The following is a 20,875-nucleotide window of genomic DNA, read 5'->3' on the forward strand; positions in this document are numbered from 1 at the left end:
CCATCACCGAGCCCCAGCTGAAGCACTGGTCTGCAGTTCCAGGTGAAGATAATTTCCTACTCGAGCTCCCYGTGTCTGTTTTCTATCCGCAGGACAGTGCAGAGCAGAGAAGCAGCAGCAGCTCCTTTCCATTCTTGTTTTCCTAGTGCTTTGCCAGTGAAGGGAGGAAAAGTATGAAGGGTCAGCTCAGTGCTCTTTGCTTTGATGCCTTGTAGAAGTTTGATATGAGACAAAATGTGCATGTCCCTCGGCTGGGTTTGAATGAATGAGAGAGGCCAGGGGTGCCAGAACACCAGTCCCATCAGGGTGCCATCAGGAGAAAGTGTTTGGTTTTGCAATAGGAATTACTTTAACAGCTTTTTTGAGAGAGAGGAGAGGGAAAAAAAAAATTTAAAAAAAAAATTAAAAAAAAATGGCTATTTGGGCATATGCCATGACTAACCTGGGGGCCATTCACTTTGAAAGAAATGCCTCCTGGTCAAATACAATGTGTTACACTAGTAAATAGATGGGTTCCCTCAAATCTGTAGATGTGCAGACTCTGCTGATTATCAGCTCATGGAATGAAAGCCTTTTCTTCATAAGCATCATCACAAGACAGCGAAAGTCTGCGTCTCAGGCTGTGCTGCCAGGCAACAAGGGCAACATTGTTTTTTTAAGCCCAGTGAAAATGGTGAAATGGAGGCAATGCTTGACTCTTAATTTACATCTTCATTAAAATGTCTAGCTGCTGCCTGAGCTGGAGGTGAAACCAGCAGCTTTTGTAGGTGTTTGCTGGTTGTGCAGAGAGGTAGCAAAGCGCTCAGCAGGCTCTGAGCAGAAGGGTGGCACGCAGGCGTTTCGGCACGTGTGCTCAGTAAGAGGTGCCCTTTCCAGCATCCCTTCAGGGTAGGTGCCCGTGTCAGCGCTCCACCTCGCAGTGCCAGAGCCAGGGTGCTGCGCAGCCAGGGGCCTCTGCCCCTTTGCCATGAGGTTGCATGATACGGGGTCCCCTTGCACCTGGAGAGCCCAGAGGGCCCTGTGCCTTTGGGCACCTACTGGAGCTCCATGACCGGAGCTGCAGTGCGAGGTCTGGGGCCGTTCCCATGTCAGGAAGGAGGAAAAGCACCAAGGATTTTACTGCAGCCTGCGAAGGGATGGCCATGCTCAGGCTGACAAATATGTCGCCGTCATCATCAACTGATTATGATCAACTTGGAGGTTCCAGTCTGCCTGTTTTCCCCTGCTCTTTTTTACTATTGTGTTTTGTTTAACTTTCCCTAATGAGCCCAATGAAAAGCGATTGTTCTGAATAAATCATGTGTGCTGCAGAGCCCTATATCACAATTAGGATTCCATTATACTTTAATTAGGCATTGCATTATTAAATTGATGTCTTTGGCTTCTTCCAGGTCTCCAACTAATCCTGAAACAAATTCCTCTTTGTGGGTAAATATTAGTCAGCCGTAATTAAAGAGTATTCATTGGAGTTGAGGCTTTTCATTAAATCCCTTTCTGATTAATATGGCTCCCCCAAGTACTGGGCTGATTAAATTTAATAAGATTTGTCCACTTGTGTATCATGGTCTGGTGGAAACCGTTTTAGCACTAGGAGACTGGGAACAATAAGTTCATATCTCAGTGCATCTAATCATGGCTCGAAACGCCTGTTCTTTGCAGTGCTCTGTGCTCTTGTATCAGGTAGCTGTATGATTTACGTAGCCAGTCAGCTGAAGAAAAAAGGGTAGAAATTCAAGGATTGGTAGTATTAGAGCTGAATGTTAAAGAATTATGTCACATCTAGAGAGTAAGATTAAATATTGAATATTAAGGTGTGTTAGCGGCTCTGATTTTTGGCTGCTTCAGGACTAAGGCTTTGCTGTTTAATTGAAACTCAAGCACTTCTCTTCCCCAAAGTGATTTTGCTCAGTGAGACGTATGGGTAAATTTGCTTGATGTAGATGTACCTCGGCTGTGAATTCAGATCATAAACAAGAGATTTCTGCCCAGAATCTCTTCTAACAGCAGAGTATGAAACGTTTTTGGGAAACCAAATCCTTGTCCTAGATTTAAGGAAAAAAAAAAAAAAAAAAGTTGGAACAAGAGGATAATGTGGCTTTAGTATATATATTAATCTGAGAGAAGTTAAAGCCTACCAGTCGTCTGCATGCTGAAATTATGCCTTCCTGTCAGCCTGCTGGTGCTGCTCTGCATTCCTCTCGCTTTGTGCACCGAAATGAAAACAAACCGCTGTGCCCAAGAATGGCAATAGAACAAATCAGCGAGGCTTGAAGCAGCAGAGATTGGCTCCGGATGTGTGCRCGGGCACCCGCTCCAAATAGTTGAGGTGGCTGCTAGCAGGTGCTCTTGCAACATCTGGTTTATATTCTGTTTTCTTTGCAGGCTACGTCCTCATCTAGTATTTGGCTTGATGCGGGCGATATTTTTAATATTACATCTCTAAGTCTGAATGTATTTTCTCTGACGTGTCCCAGATATTATGGTACTGYGTATAACATCCAGCCCGTCAGTGGTATCGGGGGGCAGAGGAGTTTGCTACTAATTCTGGCTTCCTACCCAAGGCCCTGTTAGTCAGAGGGCAGGGTTATAAAACGTGTAGGGTCACTAAGCAGCTAAAGAGTACTCTCTAGTGGCTGACTTTGGGTAGTGGGAGGAATAAATAGCAAACTGCACTGAATTTAACAGAAGGTGGCTTGTCTGGAACCATAACCAAAACGAAATAGCGAAATAGAGTAAGAGAAAAATAGTTGTTCTTGTCTGAGTTTCAGATGAGAATGGTTGTAGTGCACTAGAAGCCAAAAATTAAATATATATATATATATATATTCTAGCCAATGTTTACTTGCTTACTGCTACTATTGCAGTATAGTGCTGCGTGCTGCTATGCTACTCTTACCAACATCCTTACAGTGACATTAACCCAGGGATGTGATAAAAAGTTAAATATCTGTCACCTTTCTGARAATATTCAGATGTGTATTGGTTAATGTAGATCACTGAGCAASATCTGCCATGAGTATTTGCTTCTGAGTATCTGTGGTGAATTATTTGGCTCTCCTGCTTAGGCTCTGCCTCCCTCTAGTTTTGTGGTGCCTTCACAAAAGACAAATCTTAAAATAAGTTGGAAGTTCTGTTGGGGGGTGGTGTGTTAATGATGGTGTGATAATGTTCCTCGATGTTAAATGATCAGAAAATTCCTACCCTGCATCTTAGTGAATCCTAGAACTATAAAAATAGCTGTATTTGAAACAAGTATAAACAGCAGTTTTAGAAGAATTAGGGGAAATAAATAACATCTAATGGAATGAGCCGGGTAATTGGAAAGACTAGTCCATTTAATGTTTATGTTTTAAGTGGAATGTTGAAAGCTAGCATATGCTTTTGTGCTGCAGCATGRCAGTTCATATGTACTACTACTCCTGGCATCTTTAAAAAGGAGTTTTTTTATTTTCCAAGAATTCCAGATTTTAGGCCAGCTGCATTGATTATCCAGTGGGAACATACTGTTGTTCTGAACATAATTGACAGGGCAGTTGTATATGTCAGTGTTGCAGTGTTTTGCTTTACTGCTAACTCGCGAGACCGGTCAGAACCGAGAGTGGGAGTTTCAGGCGCAATGGCCAAATTACAGCAAAACTGGATTACCTCTAAAAACTACTTTTTTTTTTAATTCTAGAGATTGGATACTTAATTCCATCCAGACAAGATATTGTTGGTCCAGGTAGAGAGCAAAAAATGTGTATAGATGGATTACTACTATTTTTTTTTTTTTTTCAGATTTCAGTGCCATCAAATAACAGAAGAATAAGGTGAATAAGCTGTTACATTAAAAGATAAGAATAAGCTTGAGTTTTGTACATGCATTATGTGTATATATATATTTTAATATACATTAACTGCAAATGCATTAACTGCTTTTGAACTGGTATTGTATTTTGCTTAGTTATCATGATACTTGCCTTTCCAGAAACACTTGGATGACTTTAACTTTTTTAAATTCAGCAGTTTCCTAATTTATATRCATTTGCCTTTCTATAAATGTATCTTGTTAGGGCAAAGTAGACTATCTGTGATGATTTTAAAAGGTTTTCACTGCAGTATAGTAAATCATCTTTGTCTTAAACATAGCTGTGAATTTACTGGCTGCTTGCCAAAAAAAAAAAAAAAAAAAAAAAATCCCATTAAAGCATATTGGAGTTGGAGAGGTGCATACCAGCTATTATATATGAAATACATTTTTTTTGTGTGAATAAGTAGTAGTGTTCTCTTAAGTTTAAAAATGACATGTTCTCTCCTTTCGAACTTGATATGCCTGTGAAAACTAAATTGCATGTGTACTCCCATGCAGTCTGGAAGACTGGAGGAGAGCAACTATGCGTGGGGAGGAATAAACATAGTATTTTTTATTATCTGGGTTTTGTAAATACAGTTCAGGAATGATAGAGCAAAGAGTGGTGAATCAGTTATGCCTGGTCATCCCTAGTGACTGAAAATAACTTGTTATTTCARCCCTTTCATCCCTTCACTCCCTCCTCTCCACATATTTGGTGCTTTATTTTTAGCTCGATCAGCTTTTGCTTTGCAGGTTGGTAGAGCAGCCCTTGAGAGCCTGGCAGAGCCAAGCGAAGGGCAGCTGCCGCTGGGCAGCTTGTTGCTGCAGCCGCAACGCCGCCGCCGCCACGTGCCCCATGGCAGCAGCCGGGTCCTGCTGCCGCTCCCGGCTGGACGCYGCTCCCTCCTTCATCGCTCAGCGGAGCGAGGTTCATGCCTGAAGTCTTCAGTCATTTTGGGTTTACAGCGTTGCCCACGAACGGGGCATGAAGCTTTGGTAATGATCAGGGGGTCCAGGTCTCAGGAAGTGGGAGGACGGAGTTGAATTTTTAAAATGCTAGAGTTTGAAAAGTGCTAAATGAGTGAATTCCAGGACCAGGACCCTTCCTTGTATTTCTCTGGTAATATGGACCCAAGCAAACCGTGCCTGCAGCTAAAAGAGCTAAATCTTCTGTATTTCACTTCAGCCTGCCATGTGCCTAAGCATTACTGTACAATTTAATCCTTGAACCTAGAATTAGTTTAGTGCTTGATACATCTTTTAGTTTGCAGACCAGGTTATTATACTTCTTCATCCACTCTTGTCTTTCCCTAGTCTTCCCATAAGACTGAGTTTTCTCAGTGTAGCTGATGTTTGTCATGTCTTCCTTCTTGTGTTAATTTCGATTTGTTTTGGAAGGAGTGAATTTGCCAGATGGAAGAAGACAGCATCTCTTACATTCAAAGAGAGTCCTGCTCCTCCTGCTTTCCTTAGCACTGGTTTATAGTCCTTACAATGCTTCACCAAGTCTGTGAGAGTTGTACTCAGTCCTTATGGGCCTTCTAAGTTCAGTGTAATGACACTAATCAACTAATAGGGAGAAATCTGGATAAATTACCTTTTGCCGAAGTGTACTCCTTATCATTTGAGTTATGGTGAGGGTAAGGGCAGGGAGCTGTTAAAGCTGATTAGCAGCCACCAGATGGGCACGTGAGGATCCCTCGTCCTGGCCTGGGTGAGTGGAACATCTCTTACGTAGCCTGTCTGCAAGCCCTTACCTCAGCTCCAGGGTCACCAGGCTTTCAGGGATCATGTTCCACACTGAGTCTTTCTTTCCTGCTAGAAATGCCACAGAAACCAGGGAGAAACCAACCAGGTTCCCGTTACTGCTCGAGCAGCTTCTCGTGCCCGCGCAAGGCGGCTGCCGTGCAGGGTGGAGCGTAGAGGAGCCCGTGTGGAGCTCCCCGTGGGTTTTGCTTCTCGCTGTAAATCTTTTCAAGTGTCAGCCTTGTGGTAGGTGACAGCTTCATGTCAGGTGGCAGCTTCACGGTAGGTTGCTGACTCCACTTCCCTCTAGGATAACACAAAGGACTTCACAGATTCACAGATTCACAGAATATTTAAGGTTGGAAGGGACCTCTACAGATCATCTAGTCCAACCTTCCTGCTCAAGCAGGCACACCTACAGCATGTGGCACCTACAGGGTGGCATCCAGGCGGGTTTTGAAGACCTCCAGAGTAGGAGACTCCACAACCTCCCTGGGCAGCCTGTTCCACTGCTCTGTCACCCTAACAGTAAAGAAGTTGCTCCTCACCTGGAGACGGAACTTCTTGTGTTTCAGYTTGTGGCCATTACCCCTYGTCCTATYGCTGGCCACCAGTGAGAACAGCCTGTCCCCTTYCTCCCTGCATTCTCCCTTCCTGAACTTATACATATTAATCAKATCCCCTCTGAGCCGYCTCTTCTCCAGAGAAAASAGGCCCAGCTCRCTCAGCCTCTSTTCATACGAGAGAYGTTCCATTCCCTTAATCATCCTGGTTGCCCTTCTCTGGACCCTCTCCAGAAGCTCCACGTCCYTCCTATACTGGGGWGCCCAGAACTGCACACAGTACTCCAGGTGCGGCCTCACCAGAGCTGAGTAGAGGGGCAGAATCACCTCCCTTGACCTGCTGGTCAATAAACRGTRAAAAATCAGATCCCAAAGCAGAATTTTAGCTATGAGACAGGGCATTGCCTTTGAGTGCACGGAGAAAAATAACTAGTAGGAGTTGATATTAATTCTTGGTGTGTGGCGCTGAGGAGGCCACTTTGGAGAAGTCTGTCTGGTTCCAGTTCCCACACTTTGAAAAGTATGTTGAAATATTTGAAACAATTCAGAGACTTGATGGAGGTATTTGAGCATTTAAAAAACACACTTCATACTGAGATTTAAGAAGCTCAGTATGTCAAGTTTATTAAAGAGCAAGTTAAGAGGTTGGTAGATGTGGCCTACACTTACCTGTTTGACCACAGCTCCTTAATTTAGCAGAGCTCTAACAGGAGAGAGAGGGTGGAAGGTAAAGCAAGATACATCCAGTTTAGAAATGAGGTAGTGCTGTTTTCTTTCCCTAGCTCCCYTCCACCCTCAGGATTATTAATTAGAGGAATTGCCCATCTCTTCTGAAAGACATTAGGTCAAGCTGGGATGTCAGTGTCTTAGACTATCCCATGGCAAAAGTAAATACATTCTGCAGAAGTTCCTGTGGCTGGTGTTACACAGGACATAAGCTTAGAGGCACCTAACATTCCCTTCCAGCCTGAAAGCAATTGAGGTATTTACAGTAGATTTCAAAGTCAGTGCAGAGCTACATGTATTTCGTGAAAGGATTAAGYGTAAGTAACATATGCTGACAGCTATGAGGAAGTCCTTATATCCCTCATTCCATCGACCAGCTGGGCTGGAGGTCCTTCATAGCCCTTCCTGATAGTCCTGTATTCCCAAGCGCAGTCCCTAGCGCACAGCTGCTTCCTTCTGCAGGGCACAAAATAGCCAACACTTTCCCTCCCCTAGGCTGCCAGCACTAGGGAAAAGAGGTGCTATTTCCTTAACCCCTTCGTGTCAGCAGGTAAAGCGCCTTCACGTCACCTTGTATCACCAGATTTTGCTGGCAGAAAGCTGCTTAGCTGGAGAGGGAATTGCTCTGTGAGATCACCCTTAGCTGTTAATCAAGGCTGGCATGATCGTTCTGTCTTTTCTTTTGTTTGCTTGTTTGATTGCTACACTTTCCTCAAAAAGATTTCCAATAACCACTGAGATGAGAGTGATTTAACCCTGGCTGACACTGCCACTTTAAATAGGGCTGCTGCAGGTTTTAAATCTTCACAAGGATGATACTTCCCAGGAGGGGCTGTAAATCTTTGATGCTGCTCCCTTCTGGTGCTGTTCTCAGAGAAAAATGACTTAAATCTTTTCTCRGGAGCCACGATAGTATTATTGCCCACTTTTAGATGGTTTTTGTTTTTAATGCACCAAAATGTAGCTTTCTGTCAAAGCCAACATACAGTAATTGGATATTGTGAACCATAACCACTTTTGCTAAAGTGGTTTCCGTCTCGGCTTTGACGGGGATGCTCATCAGTGTATTTGTGGAAAGGCTAAGCCGCCTTCTCTGTAGTTTCCTAAGGAAGTGTACCTAAAGTTGAGGATTTGTAAGGGGCATRGGGAAGCCACAGGTGGTGGTTTATGGAAGCCCGGAGAGGTATGGAGCATGAGGAGCTGTATGATGGAGGGGACGCATGGTGCTTTGTGGAGGGAAGGAGATGCAGTTGTATTGTGGTGAGGGAGAAGGGACAAGGGCCATGGATCTAAGTCGCACTCTTTGCAGAACTGCTTATTTCAAGGTTGTTGTGCCTATAGGATTGATCCCCATAGGGCACGCTGTTCTGCAGTGTACTGCAGTTGTGCATAGGGCCTTCCCCGCTGGATCTGTGCAGGGGAAGAGCCTGTGCAATCCCTGTACGGTTCCAGGTCGTGTCAGCAATAAGCAGAGCAGGGCAAATTGCAGCTGCGGCGCTTCTCCCTCGGGCGGGAAGGGGCTAAAAGCCGCCGCTGCAGCTCTGCTGCTGTGTGAGGGGAGCCGGCGTGCCCRCTCCTGCTGCAGCCTGCCCGCACTCTGAGCTTCGCCTGGGGCCTCTTCTCGCCTTGGGCTCAGCCATTGAGCCCGGCCTGGCTCCCTCCTTGCTCCCCCCGGAGCCCTGCCTGGAGGACGAGCCTTGCTGCGGTCCCGGGGTGCTCCTGGCGCACGGGGAGCCTGCAGGAACAGCACCGTTAGTCCATGCTGGTGCTGAGGCTTTGCAGCTGGCTTGCAATATGCTCTTTGCAAGTTCATTGAGTGCTTCAGCTGTTGTTATTCACCCAGGCAGAGAGCTGAAGCCTGTCCCTGAGCCCTTGTGGGGCTGTCACAGGGGAGCCCCCATCCCCATGGGCCAGGAGAGGGGGACACCCGAGCCTTCCTTTGCTGCTAGTGCTGTTACTCTGGCTGGAGGCCTGGTGAGGATTGCATGTTCTGCAAGAGCAGTGTCCGTGCAACCAGCTCTGCGTGGTGGTTACCCAAAGCCATGTCCTGTATTAACAGATCCTGAAATATAAATAACTTTGACTGGAACACAGGAAGTTTAAATGGAGAAAAGTGCCTTTGAGCTGCTTTGCCATCCCGGAATGGAGACTGCAGCGTGTATTAATCATCTACCTCGTGCTTATAGCCATGTGAAAGTAATTGCAGAAGAACTTTGTAATCCCTCCTCAGCACTGTAGTGCAGGGCTCATTTTCTGAGGTGTTTTTCTGAAGTGTAGGGCAAAATATTATTCATAGGTATGAAGGAGGTGTAGTTCTACTGCTGCATGAGGCAGGTCATGAGAATATAATGCTGCTGAAGTTGGTGTCTTTTGTCCTGAATGACTGGGCTACCGGCCTGACTTTCTTGCCTTTATGGAGATTTTTAAGTTTAATTAGATTCTAAATGCCAAACTGCGAACATTAATTGATTTACTCTTTCCTTCATTCCTTTCCAATGGGTTGTGAAAGCCTGTAGAATGAAGAAGGTCTTGCTGCTGTCACTAAAAGCTTTCAGAAAGTCACGGGCAGCTTCTCCGGACATCAAGCAAATGCACCCACTCTGCTTGATTGACCCACTAGAGTAGTGGGATGATGAGACTTTCCTTGGAGCAATTTTTTCTTAAAATGTGCAGAAGCAGATGCTTTAAGCAGGTGTGTAAATTCAGGTGAGACCGTAATGCTGGTCAAGCCAAGGATCCGGGTTAAAATTTTCCTGAGGAGCAGATTGCACTCGGACTAAGAGGTATTCCCTGCTCCTTCAGGCGTGCGCCGGCTCCCTCTGCAGCAGTAAGTTTCGAGGGGGTTGCTTATCTGTTGCCTTTTTTTTAAAGCAGGTTCCCTTGCAGCATGTTTGGCAGGGATGTATTGACCCTTTTCGTATTAAAGGATACCGTTGACAGATCAGCAAATACATAAGACCTTTTTTGTACAAGTTTGCAGTATTGATCCAGCAGCCTACTGCACATAGTGATAGCAGGGACACGCTTCTTTAGCAGCTGYAGAGAACTGATTGAAGCTCTTCCCTTCCACAGGCTTGGCCTGCCAGGGAATTAAAGCTTCAGGCTGCCATTTGTGTGGAGTTTTTAAATATGCGTGACCCAAACAAGGGACCTATTGCAAATGGCTCTAATCCTCTGGCAGATGAAACCTAGTGTTCTGGTCTTCTCTTTCTGATGTTTCTGTGCTTTCAGATGTGCTAAGCAAACCTTTGAAGTAACTTCCATTTCTTCTTGTGTAAAATATACTTTAATAGATAAACCTTGCAGCTGGGAGTTAGGAGCTGCTGATTTAAGCTGGCTGTACTGAGGGGGTCATCATCCGTTGGTGTTGATGAGGCTGATGTTGCCTCAGTTTCCCCATTTGTGATGCAGAAACAGTAACATTCGCCCTCCCAAACACAGCTCTCTGAGTTATCTGGGGCTAACTAATTTAGAAAGCCTAACCTACTCGAGGCCTTTACAGTTGGGAGTTAAGCCTTCCTGGAATATACCTGTCTGGATAAGGAGCAGAGGCTTCCTATTTCTGACGGGGAATTCCCAGATTGAAATATATCTTCCTGCTGAGGGGATCAAACCAGCTACATTTATGCAGTGAGCCCTGCACATCTTCAGTGTGCCAAGCTGGTTGCAACCGTGTCACCACACTTCGCAAGATRCATGGCTCATGAGATGCATGTGGCGTGTCTGAGAACCACATTTAGTGTGCAAGACCTCTACTAGTAACTTGCACGTGGCCAAAAAATGTGTACCTGATTTATTGTAGTCTGTATGCCAGTGCTCCATGTATGTGCCATAGAGATTTCTGATCCAGGGGCATCCCTATATCCCAGCCCAATCTCAAGTGAGCCAACGTGCACGAGGAACTTTGCAGCATAGTAGCCCCAGTTGGAAGTATATAAAAATAAAAGGGGGAAAAAGTCATGTTTCCCTATTATTATTTGACAGCTTCTAGACAGAAAGAATACAGTGGACATTGGTAGGACATAGGAGTAAATGCTTTCGTATCAGTCACCTAATCCACARCAGAGGGCATTAAGCTCTTTAACACTCAGCACAGTGGTCATGGTGAGCGAGGACAGGGTGTGTAAAGCCTGATTTCCAAGAGCATGTGCCTGTTCCTTAGAGCGATGGCAAGCAGCCTGTTAGCTGCGAAGACAAAGGACTGCAGGGTGGGTGAGAAACTTGTGCAGCCCAAAGCTCTTTTGTGTTCTTGTGGGTTTCTTTTTTTAGTGCAAGAATCTCACAAAGACTGACCTTTCCTGTCCTCTCTCTTGAGTTAGAAGTGGGTAGGTTTTGGTGTACCAGAAGAGCCTGGGAAACTAAGGAGGATCAGAAGGAAGACAGAGTTTAAGGGCTGGATATCCCTTGGAGGCACATGAGGCAGCCCTTCCCCAGCTGTGCCAGGAACCCAGGGGGGATATCCTGTAGACTGATGATAATGCCAGCGATGGTGTAAATGTTTGGAGAAGGGGAAGGAGAGATTCCAGCTGTTGGGAAGAAAAAGGACACGCTTTGCACAAAGGTGAAGCAGACTGGCTGTTTCCCTTAGTAAAAGCTGGTTACCAAGATGCATTTGATTTTGGCATTTCTTGAAAGAATGCCTGAAAGATTTTACCCGTGCAGAAGGTAGTGGTTCTGTGCCCAGGTAGGGTCTGCTCCTGTAGCTTGACAGGAGTAATGAGTTTTGTCCTGCTAGGCGTGCTGGGAGCCAGTTACAGCCCTTTGAAGGTACAAGCAATCTGCCATAAAACTCACCAAGAGAGACCATTATAAGGCAGTGCACTTGTAAAGCAGTCTAAAGAGCCAAAGAGGATTTTCCCTGTTCTTGTGATATTTGAGCTTTAGACRTATCATTTTTAACACTGGCCTTTTAAAAGTAACATTTCTAAACTGTTTCTGTCATTTTTTAGAGCTGTGAGAAAGGCAGAAATGTTTGGGAAGGGGAGCAAATAAAAAGGGGGAGGAGGGCTGAAGAGCAGGTTGTTGTCTCTGCAAAAAGTGACATTGTCCATGAGAGCCAAAGTCTTCARTCACTGCGACCGTAGACAGCATTTAGTCTCCAATTCCCTTTTGCCCTGAGATAGCAAGCAAAATAAAAACGGCAACACAGGATAAATCACTGCTGGCAGAACTTAACAGTTATGCAACAGCCAGTGCATCATGCACTTATTTTTAGCTCAATTTTACACTAGCAGAATTTACTTTATGAAATTTATGGAGAAAGTTGTCTGGTCAGAAGCTGGAGGATAAAGGAGAAGCTTAGAAAATTTCATATATGTAAACTTAGTCTGTACAGAGATGCAATCGCAAACCCCACATTACTGGCAGGATATTTTCTCAGCAATGGTTCCTTTWATTTCTGATATCAGAGTACTCTGCAGAGCCAGCCGAGCTACAGAGATATTCCTTCTCCTCTGCGAGATACACTAGATTTAATGAACTTTGGATACTTGGGGCATTTTTCATGGGTGTTTTCCATTAGGATTGTGTATGCTGTTTGCTCCAAATCAGTTCAAACTGAATTTCTTTTCAGTGTTCACAGGAATACATACTAAGTTGTATTTGACTAGGTAGAGGTGATTTCAGCTGGCAGTACGGGAATGAATGTTTTGTAAATTGTAATAGAAGATGAAGAACAGAAGTCTCACGTACTCTGTTCTTTTTCCAAGACCAGACATACATCTTTTCTCCTTCCTATTCAACTTTATCCTCTTACTCACTGTATTGTAGTTCTGCTTTAGCCTGTACAAATGAATATCATTTAGTTTCTAAAAAGCTTGACTTACATTCAGAATGATGGGGAAATCTATAACTTCTCAGCCTTTTGGATTCCAGAAGAGAAAATAGACTYTACTTATCTACCATACATTGGTGTTTCTGCCACACTTCTCAGTCATGTCTTGAAGGTAATGAGTGTTTTTGATGTTTGGATGATCTGTATTGATGATCTTCTCAAAAATATTTGTTGCAGGTAACAATCTGGATGCTATCCATGACATAACTGTGGCATACCCCCAAAACATCCCCCAGACAGAGAAGCACCTCTTGAACGGAAACTTCCCCAAGGAGATCCACTTCCACGTGCAGAGGTACCCCATAGAGACGGTGCCCACCGCTAAGGAGGAGCTGCAGCTTTGGTGCCAGAAGCGTTGGGAGGAGAAAGAGGAGAGACTGCGGCAGTTCTACGAAGGTGCAAAGTGCTTCGATGCCACGGGGCGCAGCGCCGTCCCGCCGTGCAAATCCGAGCTCAGGGTCCTGCTGGTGAAGTGCATCTCRCTCCTGTACTGGACAGGGTTCACGCTGGGCACGTTCGTGCTGCTGGGCACGTGCAGCTGGGCACGGTGGTATTTTGTGGCCATGATTGTCTTTTTTGTCGGCCAGCAAAAGGTATTTGGTGGGCTGGAGCTGATTGAACTGGCTTGTCATCGGTGTTTTAAAAGGCAACAGCAAATACATGAGGCAAAAGTAAAAAGCACGTAGGTCTTGGGTAAAGAAGGGGTAAAAATGGGTGTTTTTGAGACATAATGCAAACTTTGTAAATGGGGAAGAATTTTTGCATGAGAATTGTCTTTTCTTACTATCGCCATTATTTGTTAGACATTTGCACTTAATTCTGTGAAAGGAAAGGAAAAACATTAGTTACTGCTACACGTGAAAATGATAGTTTTTTATCTCTGAATGTAATTTCAGCATTGCTCTTGCAAGCAGCTAGTAACTGCATTCTGCTGTAATTATGAAACAAATTGCTGGATTATTGAACAATCATAAGGATGTTAATAAATGTGATACGTGCTGAACTTTAATGTAAAAATCCAAACTGTCCAGCTATGAGAGGCAGATACGGGATTTCTGTACAATCACATTGTTGTAAAGTGAGCACCAGACTGAAGAAGCTGGGAGGTTTAATGATGGTTTGATGGTAGCTGTTAAGTTTCTTTTTCTTTTTCTTTTTTTTTTTTTTTTTTTTTTTTTTACATAATTCAAAATACTTTCCCATGAGCTTTCCCAAACACTACTGAGCTTACTATTATTCATCTGTTCTGGCTCAGTAAATCAGAATTTAGAAGAATTTATAAGCCCCGCTGTCTCGTGCTGTAGTACAGAAAACTGTGCTGGCTCTGCCTGCGTTTAAGTCTTACCTGAGTTTTACTAGACCTGTGCAGCTGGGCTGATTTCTCACTGTTTTATATTGTCCTGATCTTCCTGTTAGTTTTGGAAGACTCGTTCCTACTGTAGTAGTATTTAGAGTGGGGTGAGGAGGAGGGCTCTTTTTTGCTTTAATAGTATTTTTTTTCTTCTGATAGAAGCAAAATTAGATGTCTAAATGTGTACGACTAGAACTGGCAAATGTATTTTAAAAGGTCATCTTGTAGACATTATTTGTGTGAAAATGTTTTTTAATTTGTCAGAGTTGGCAAGATACTTTTTCTTTGAAGTGTTTATTTTCATTTCCATAGTACTTCCTTAGACATTTCAGGTGCCCATTTCATAAGTACAAAAACTGCTTTCCCTGGGTGTCAGCCAGACCTGTTGAAAAGCGTCTCATGCAGCGGTTGTCTCCAYGTAGGAACGAGAAGAGACGCGTTTCCGACCAGCACAGCGCGGGCAAATTGAGTTACCTCTTCCCTTCACAGCATTCCCTGTGACCAACTGATCCCGTCCTTCCTTTCCCTCACCCTCTTGCAATTTGTTTCCCCTTTTGGACTCCTCCTAAGGACTTYCCCTTCTTTTCCTGACATTCAGAAAGTCTGAGATTTCAGTTCTGACAAGACGCCTGGCAATCGCGTTCCCCAGCCTGCAAAATGAAATTAATGTTGGTGGTCACTTAGTAAATGGGATAAGCGTTGCCAGCACTTAAGAGGCACTTCAGCTTAAGTTTGTTCTTCAGCCTCAAACAACGTCAGGCTGCTTGGTTGCCTCTACTGCCACGGAGCTTTCCTGATGTTGCTCCGTTCGTGGTTGTTGCATGAGGCTTSTTTGAGCTTGCCCAAGGTGGCCCAACTCAGGGTGCATTGATCGCCGTGAAACGTGAGGGAAATTACAACACTAAGCACGTTGTCTGGTAAGTTCAGATTAAAGGCCATTTTTTGAAGGAATCACCAGCCTATTATTTACCTGCCCCGTGCAAGGTGACAGCTATTTTTTAATCTATGCTTATAATATATAATTGTTTATTATTCAGAAAGTACTTGAAGCCATCTGTTTTACTCTATTTTTTTAATCCTCCTTTTTCTTAAAGATGAATAAAAAATAGGTTTATATTTTGGATTGCGTTTCTTAATGATGTTTTTCATGTTTGTATTTGAGTTCCTAAAGACTGACAACCTGTGTTTTGCTGTCATGAGCGGAGGGAGGGTCTTTCTGCACTAGGTTGGCTTTTTTAAACCTAGTTCAAGTGACAGGAAAGGCCTGGTTGTAGCTTACATGTACACAGCATGAGTTTTCTTAGCATGACACTCTGCATTGATTCAGTTTCCTGCACAGTCAGGTAACTCTTATAAGAAAGGAAAAAAAGATTATAGAAAGTGATCGAAAAGGCTTCCATTCTGTCCTGTGTCATGGTTGTGCTTTCAAACCAGGAGTAACCATGGCCCCCCTACACATGTAGCCTTAAAGCAGTCCTGAGAAGTGACTGCAGAGGACAGATTATATATACATTGGTTACATAAATACTGGCTTTAAATTTTTCAGTCCTTAGAAGAACTTTGTGATGCTGAAGCGTCAGGAACATCAGCCTGAGCCTTGGTCGTGAAGTAATGGAAGATCTTGAATGTTTTACATGTGGGTTTCATTMGAGTTGGCTCTTAAAATGAAATAAAATACAGCCAATAATTGACCCTTCCAAAGGGTTTTCTATCCAGCTGGAGCCAAACATGTAACATAGTGTAATGTGGTAAACATTCTGCAAATTTGTAATTCTTCCTCTTCTCTCATATGTTTAGACAGAACAGAAATAATACTCTTGTCAGCTGTAAATGTCACATTTACACTGACTCCGTAATGCAGGGTAGCACATGTTAGATGAAGAATCCTCTCACCAGGAAGGGTGTTGACTGAGACAGATGTAATTTTTCAGATTATGTGCATCATTTCACAGCTCGATTAGAAATGCAAAACAGAAAAAAAAATCTGAATTCGAAGGAAAAAAATGTGAATATGGAAGCTGTTTTGTTTAAGAAGTGATCAAGGAAGTAGGACAAAATCTTTTTGTGATTTCCTCCCCCTCTCTCACCTCGCTCTGGTCAAAGTGTAACTTTTTATTCAAAAGATTCTAATACACAGATTTTTGAGAGAGAATTTTGTTCTCATTCATCCTGTTTCCCTATTCAAACCACACCGAGACGTCAGGTAAATCACTTCCAAATGCTGTTAGATTAAAGGTGCTTGTGCTCCGGGAATGGAACAATCCCTCCTGGAGGCCGTTCTCACACCGCGACCCGTCTCGCGCCGTCAGCRCGTCCCCTCACGCCCACGCTCTCTGTGCTCCCAGTAGTTAGGAATGTTTAGCAGTGATGCTTGTTCTGTTGGATCTACATCTCGGTTAAGTTTGCTCATGTTGTGGGAGATAAATGACGTGYTTTTCTTGCCTTTGAGGATACTGTTCATTTGCTCAATCAGATGCTTCCTTATCACAATCATGGGTTGCTTTGCTCCGAACAGAAGGCTGAGATCCCATCATCTACGTTTCTCCTAAAAGAGCGTGGGTGTGAGTAACCATCAGACCGAGACATTTCTCTCTTGGGTTCAAACCTGCAGGGCCCCAGGCTGGTTATAAGGTGTTGTGCTGATCATACCACATGCAGTCCCTAGTTCTGTGCATTGCATCATCTTGGATATTTAAACAAGATCCCTGTTTTTATAACTTGATTTTATATGTACGTTGTACAAAAAGAAACAATGGGATACAACAAATCCACGAAATAGCCTTAGTTTTCAAAGTTCACTGATTATGTTAGAATGTTTTAGCCATGTATCAGTTACCCTACAGCAACAATAAAGACCTGATGCATAAAGACCTGGGCTTCGCTTTACTGCTTTCTTTTTGTTGTGTGAAATACTCTGTGTCCATCCACAAGAAGCAAACGTTTTCTTCAGCCCTTCTGTCTTGCTCGGACAGGCGGGTGTCCGTTCCGGCACTCAATGGCAAGTGCATGGCTGCTGGAATGATGCCTTTCTGTCCTGTTCAGAAGAAGTTGGAAAGAGGTGGTTATCTGTAAGCTCTCTTCTGGCCTGCTTTTGTCAAGAGATGCAGAAGCCTTGGAGCACACAAGCGTAGTTCAGTTTCAGTTTTGCCTTGCTTTTTAGCAGCTGTTCCTTGAGAATTAGCTGTGGCTTGAAAGAACATGTTAAGTATTGATGTGTAGATAATTATTCCATTTCAGACATGTCCTGGTCCCACCGGGGTAATTACTGCCACAAAAATGGACTTTGGCAAGGTTCACTTTCCTAAAGGACCCGTTTTAATGTAACTTCAGTTTACAGGCTGGTAGATTTCTCTGTCCAGTGCCTGAAAACTAATTCAGCCTGAGAAGAGCTGTATCTCTCAGGGATGGTGTCGTCCTCATTACATGACAGGTACAGCTTTTGGATGAGCAAAGATGAAGGTTAGGCTTCAGAAAGAGGGGTGGCGGAGGAGAGAATTGCAGACAGGCTGGATACGTGCCCAAGGAGAGGCCGGATCCAGTTGCACCTCCGGCCACTGGTTCCCTGTGTGAGCATGTGCCAGCCAGGTGTTCTGCTGGGCTGCTGCATGATGGATGTGAGGGCTCCGGACCAGCACAAGGACTGCAGGAGACCAGGGGTCATCCGGAGGCATCCCRACCCTTCCGTGACTGCCCAGGGAGCAGAGAGGAGCTGCTGCAAGCTGGCAGCATGACCGACAGCCCCTCTGTTTTCTTGGCAGCTGTTTTACGGATCCTGTGGATAGTGCAAGCCAGAGGATAGACACAGGGCAYGACCAAGCCACTTACTGTTAGGAGGGATGCATCGAGCGGCCGGTGCTCACACGGGTCTGAGGTTGCACTTTTCATGTGGCTGCTTTCCCTGCACTTAGTGCACAGAAGGCAGCCTGTGCCCGGCTATTCCTGGACATCCAGAGGCCTCAGCCAGGAAGCAGCCCCACGGTTAGGTGAATACAGACAGGAACTGAGGGGCAGGCTGTGTCCCAAGGAATTTGCACTTTGGCAGGACAGAGCGGGACATAACCACCCTGCAGCTGTCCGGATGATGGGCAGCAAATGTCACATTGCTGGGGGAGGAAGGACTCAGTTGTTACATGCATTTCATTGCAGATTCAGTAATTCAGCTGTCTCTCTGTCCCCTTCCCTGGCACATGCCCAGCATACTCAGCCCACGGAGCACTCCCGTTCGTAACTCAGGGCTGACTTTCTCTGACTGCCTTGAGAGCAGAGCTGATGCTCAGCTACCCTTTTGGGGTGCCCTTTTGGTCCTGCGCTGCTTGTGGAGAGCCGGGAAAGCTGCTCCGGCTCTCGTGCTGCCCCAGCCCGACTGCTGCCTGACACGGCAACTTCAAAGCCCAATGGGGCAGCTTAGCAAGCCAGGCCTGACACAAAAGGGCTCTCRTTTTCTTGCCAGTCCCTGGCAAAGAGCAGCGATGGCGAGAGGAGTCCAGGTGGAAGCAGGTAATCTCTGCTGCCTTCTCCACGTCCACCCACGGAATTAGCTGCCAGGAGCAGGGTAGCTGCTATTGGCCTCTGCAGCGCAGCGCTTCTCTTTGGGTCCTTTTAGGCAGCTCTAACCTTGTGGTAGCCCTGATGCATGGTTAATAGCAGTGAGCTTTTGCTGTCCACGCTGTTGTGTGACATGGCCAGCCTTGCTGCTGCAATGTGGAGCTCCTGGAGAGATTTTGCTTCTCTACCCTGACTGCAGAAGGGTGTGATCCTTTCCAGGAGTCTTTAAAGTGAGTGTAAGGAGCCTATGCCCTACCTCATCACAGCAAGGAGCTCGGGTCTGCCTCTCCACACATATCCTGGTTAAAGGCACGGTCTCAGCTCTCCCCTGCTAATGACAGAAAGCRTTATACAAATGAGAGTGACACTAATTAGGAATTAATGAGAAGGGAACCTATGGTTTTATTATCCATTGGATAGGAATACTATGGATGAACAAGAGAAGTTGCAGGAGGTGCTTCCAGCTGAGCCTACAGACAAAAAGTCCTCAACTTCTGGTATGAAAACTGAGACTTTCAGCATCAGTGAAGGTCCAGAGGTAGAGGAAGGAAGATAGAGGTAGAGAGGAGGAGGAAGGCGGAGGAAGGAAGGCCCAGCTCCTCTTGATGGCAAATGCAGTTTGGGTTGTATTCCAGCTGTGTGTGTTGCACCTTTCCTGCTTGCCTCCTGTCACAGGCACGGCTGGCTGAGATCCCACTCTGGGCTCTGAAGTTGGTAGCTGTCTGGGGAGACCAGCAACACCTTGCAGGAGGCTGGGGCCRCAGCTCTCTCTTCGCAGGTCTGCACTGTGGTAGAACCTCATTGCTGGCAAAAAGGCCTGTAAAACGGCAGGCCAGGAAGGCTGGCACTGCAGCAGCGGTCGGAAGCAGGGCCAAGAGCAGAGGCTCAAGCACTGACATAAAAACAGAGATGCTTGGCAGAGCTTTCTGGTCGCTGGCACTGCTGCGCTCTGTTTACAAGTGTCCTGCACACAGGTGTCTGGCACACTGGCTTATTGAGCCCAGGTAATGCTGCTGGCTGCCCTGACCTTGAGACGTTGCAYGTGATCAGTGGCGGCTTGGGTGACACTGAGGTGGCAGTGAAGGCAGGCGACTGCCAAGCTCCTCACGTTCCCCTGCTTCTACTTTCCCCACCTCAGAATTGCATCCTTGAACGCGGACAAGTCTATCTTGTCATTGTTTGCTCTTCTTTTCTCATGCACTTGGTCAGCCTCGTGCCAGAAGCAGCTGCATTACCCAAAGTGATTTCAGACTGGCAAAGGGTAAAAGGATAAAAATTCGTGCTTTTCATTTTAGGATCAGCTCTCTGCCCTGTTCTAGTTTGAATCTGGCAAAGGAAGATACAAGCAAAGACAAGAGACCTGATTGTTAAAATTAGACAAAGACAGGGATAAAATCAAGCCAGTGAAATACTTGATCTTTATTCACCTGCGTTGCCGTAAGCAGTTGCACAGAAGCTACTAGAGTTATTACAGGACACACTGTGCGCTCTCCCAGCAGGAACAACAAATATGGGCAGCGTGCTYCTTGCCAGGAACGTCACTCCAGCTGCCTCCACGGCCTGGTAACCATCTCCCTCCTGCTCACAGCCAGCCTGGCGGAGGAAGGGCAAGCAAATGGTCACTGCACTTGCTGGAAATAGCTCCTCCTATTTCCAAACAAAACATGCAAAAGTGACTTTTTATCCATAGAGGCTTTTGCTGTCTTATGATTAGATTTCTCTGAGCATTTCGCTAAGAGAGGAGTGGAGAGAAACCTACTGACACGAGAAAGACTTGGTTTTCTTAGTTCTTCACAGATCTCTTCCTCTAAGTATCATAAGAAGACAGAGATCACAGTTTATAAATCACTGTGCTAAAATACCACTTACCTATGCATTTGTGAAGTTTATTAATTATTTAGGTGCTTCGTGCTGTTTTTGAATATTTTATGGTTACATGTGTATTTTTGTCATTCATCTATTACAGTACTGTCTCAGTCTTAAAGTTGTCAGACATATATATTGTAGAAACACAGCCTGACTCCATTAATGGTTTGATGTTTGACATAAAAACAATCTTTATTATATAGTTCATGAACTTTTTTAGCCTTCCGTATTGTTCCAACATCCGATGAAGTGGTCTCATTACTCTATTGGTAAAACAAAGTATCTCTCTGTGTTAAAGACAAAGCATTGTACCCCTAGGTGTAAAACCCTTTGTCATTCCTGCTCTTCAGAATGCTCTGAAATGTGCCATTAAGAAACAAATGAAGCTCTTCCTTAGGACTCTTGAAATCCTG

At 44.9% G+C, this 20,875-nt stretch overlaps 1 protein-coding gene across 1 annotated transcript in view; it reads left to right on the forward strand.

The window, feature by feature from the left end:
* Nucleotides 1-13,843, forward strand: part of LCLAT1 (lysocardiolipin acyltransferase 1) — a 102,848-nt gene extending 89,005 nt beyond the window's left edge. Inside the window, exon 6 of the mRNA XM_026048065.1 lies at nt 12,878-13,843. Within this exon, the coding sequence (XP_025903850.1) occupies nt 12,878-13,386 (509 nt within the window). The 3' untranslated portion in view covers nt 13,387-13,843. The remainder of the gene's footprint in view (nt 1-12,877) is intronic.
* The last annotated feature ends 7,032 nt before the right edge of the window (nt 13,844-20,875 follow it).

Source organism: Nothoprocta perdicaria, unplaced genomic scaffold (genome assembly GCF_003342845.1).
Source record: "Nothoprocta perdicaria isolate Ctin4 unplaced genomic scaffold, notPer1 scaffold_51, whole genome shotgun sequence".
NCBI classification, from domain to species: Eukaryota; Metazoa; Chordata; class Aves; order Tinamiformes; family Tinamidae; genus Nothoprocta; species Nothoprocta perdicaria.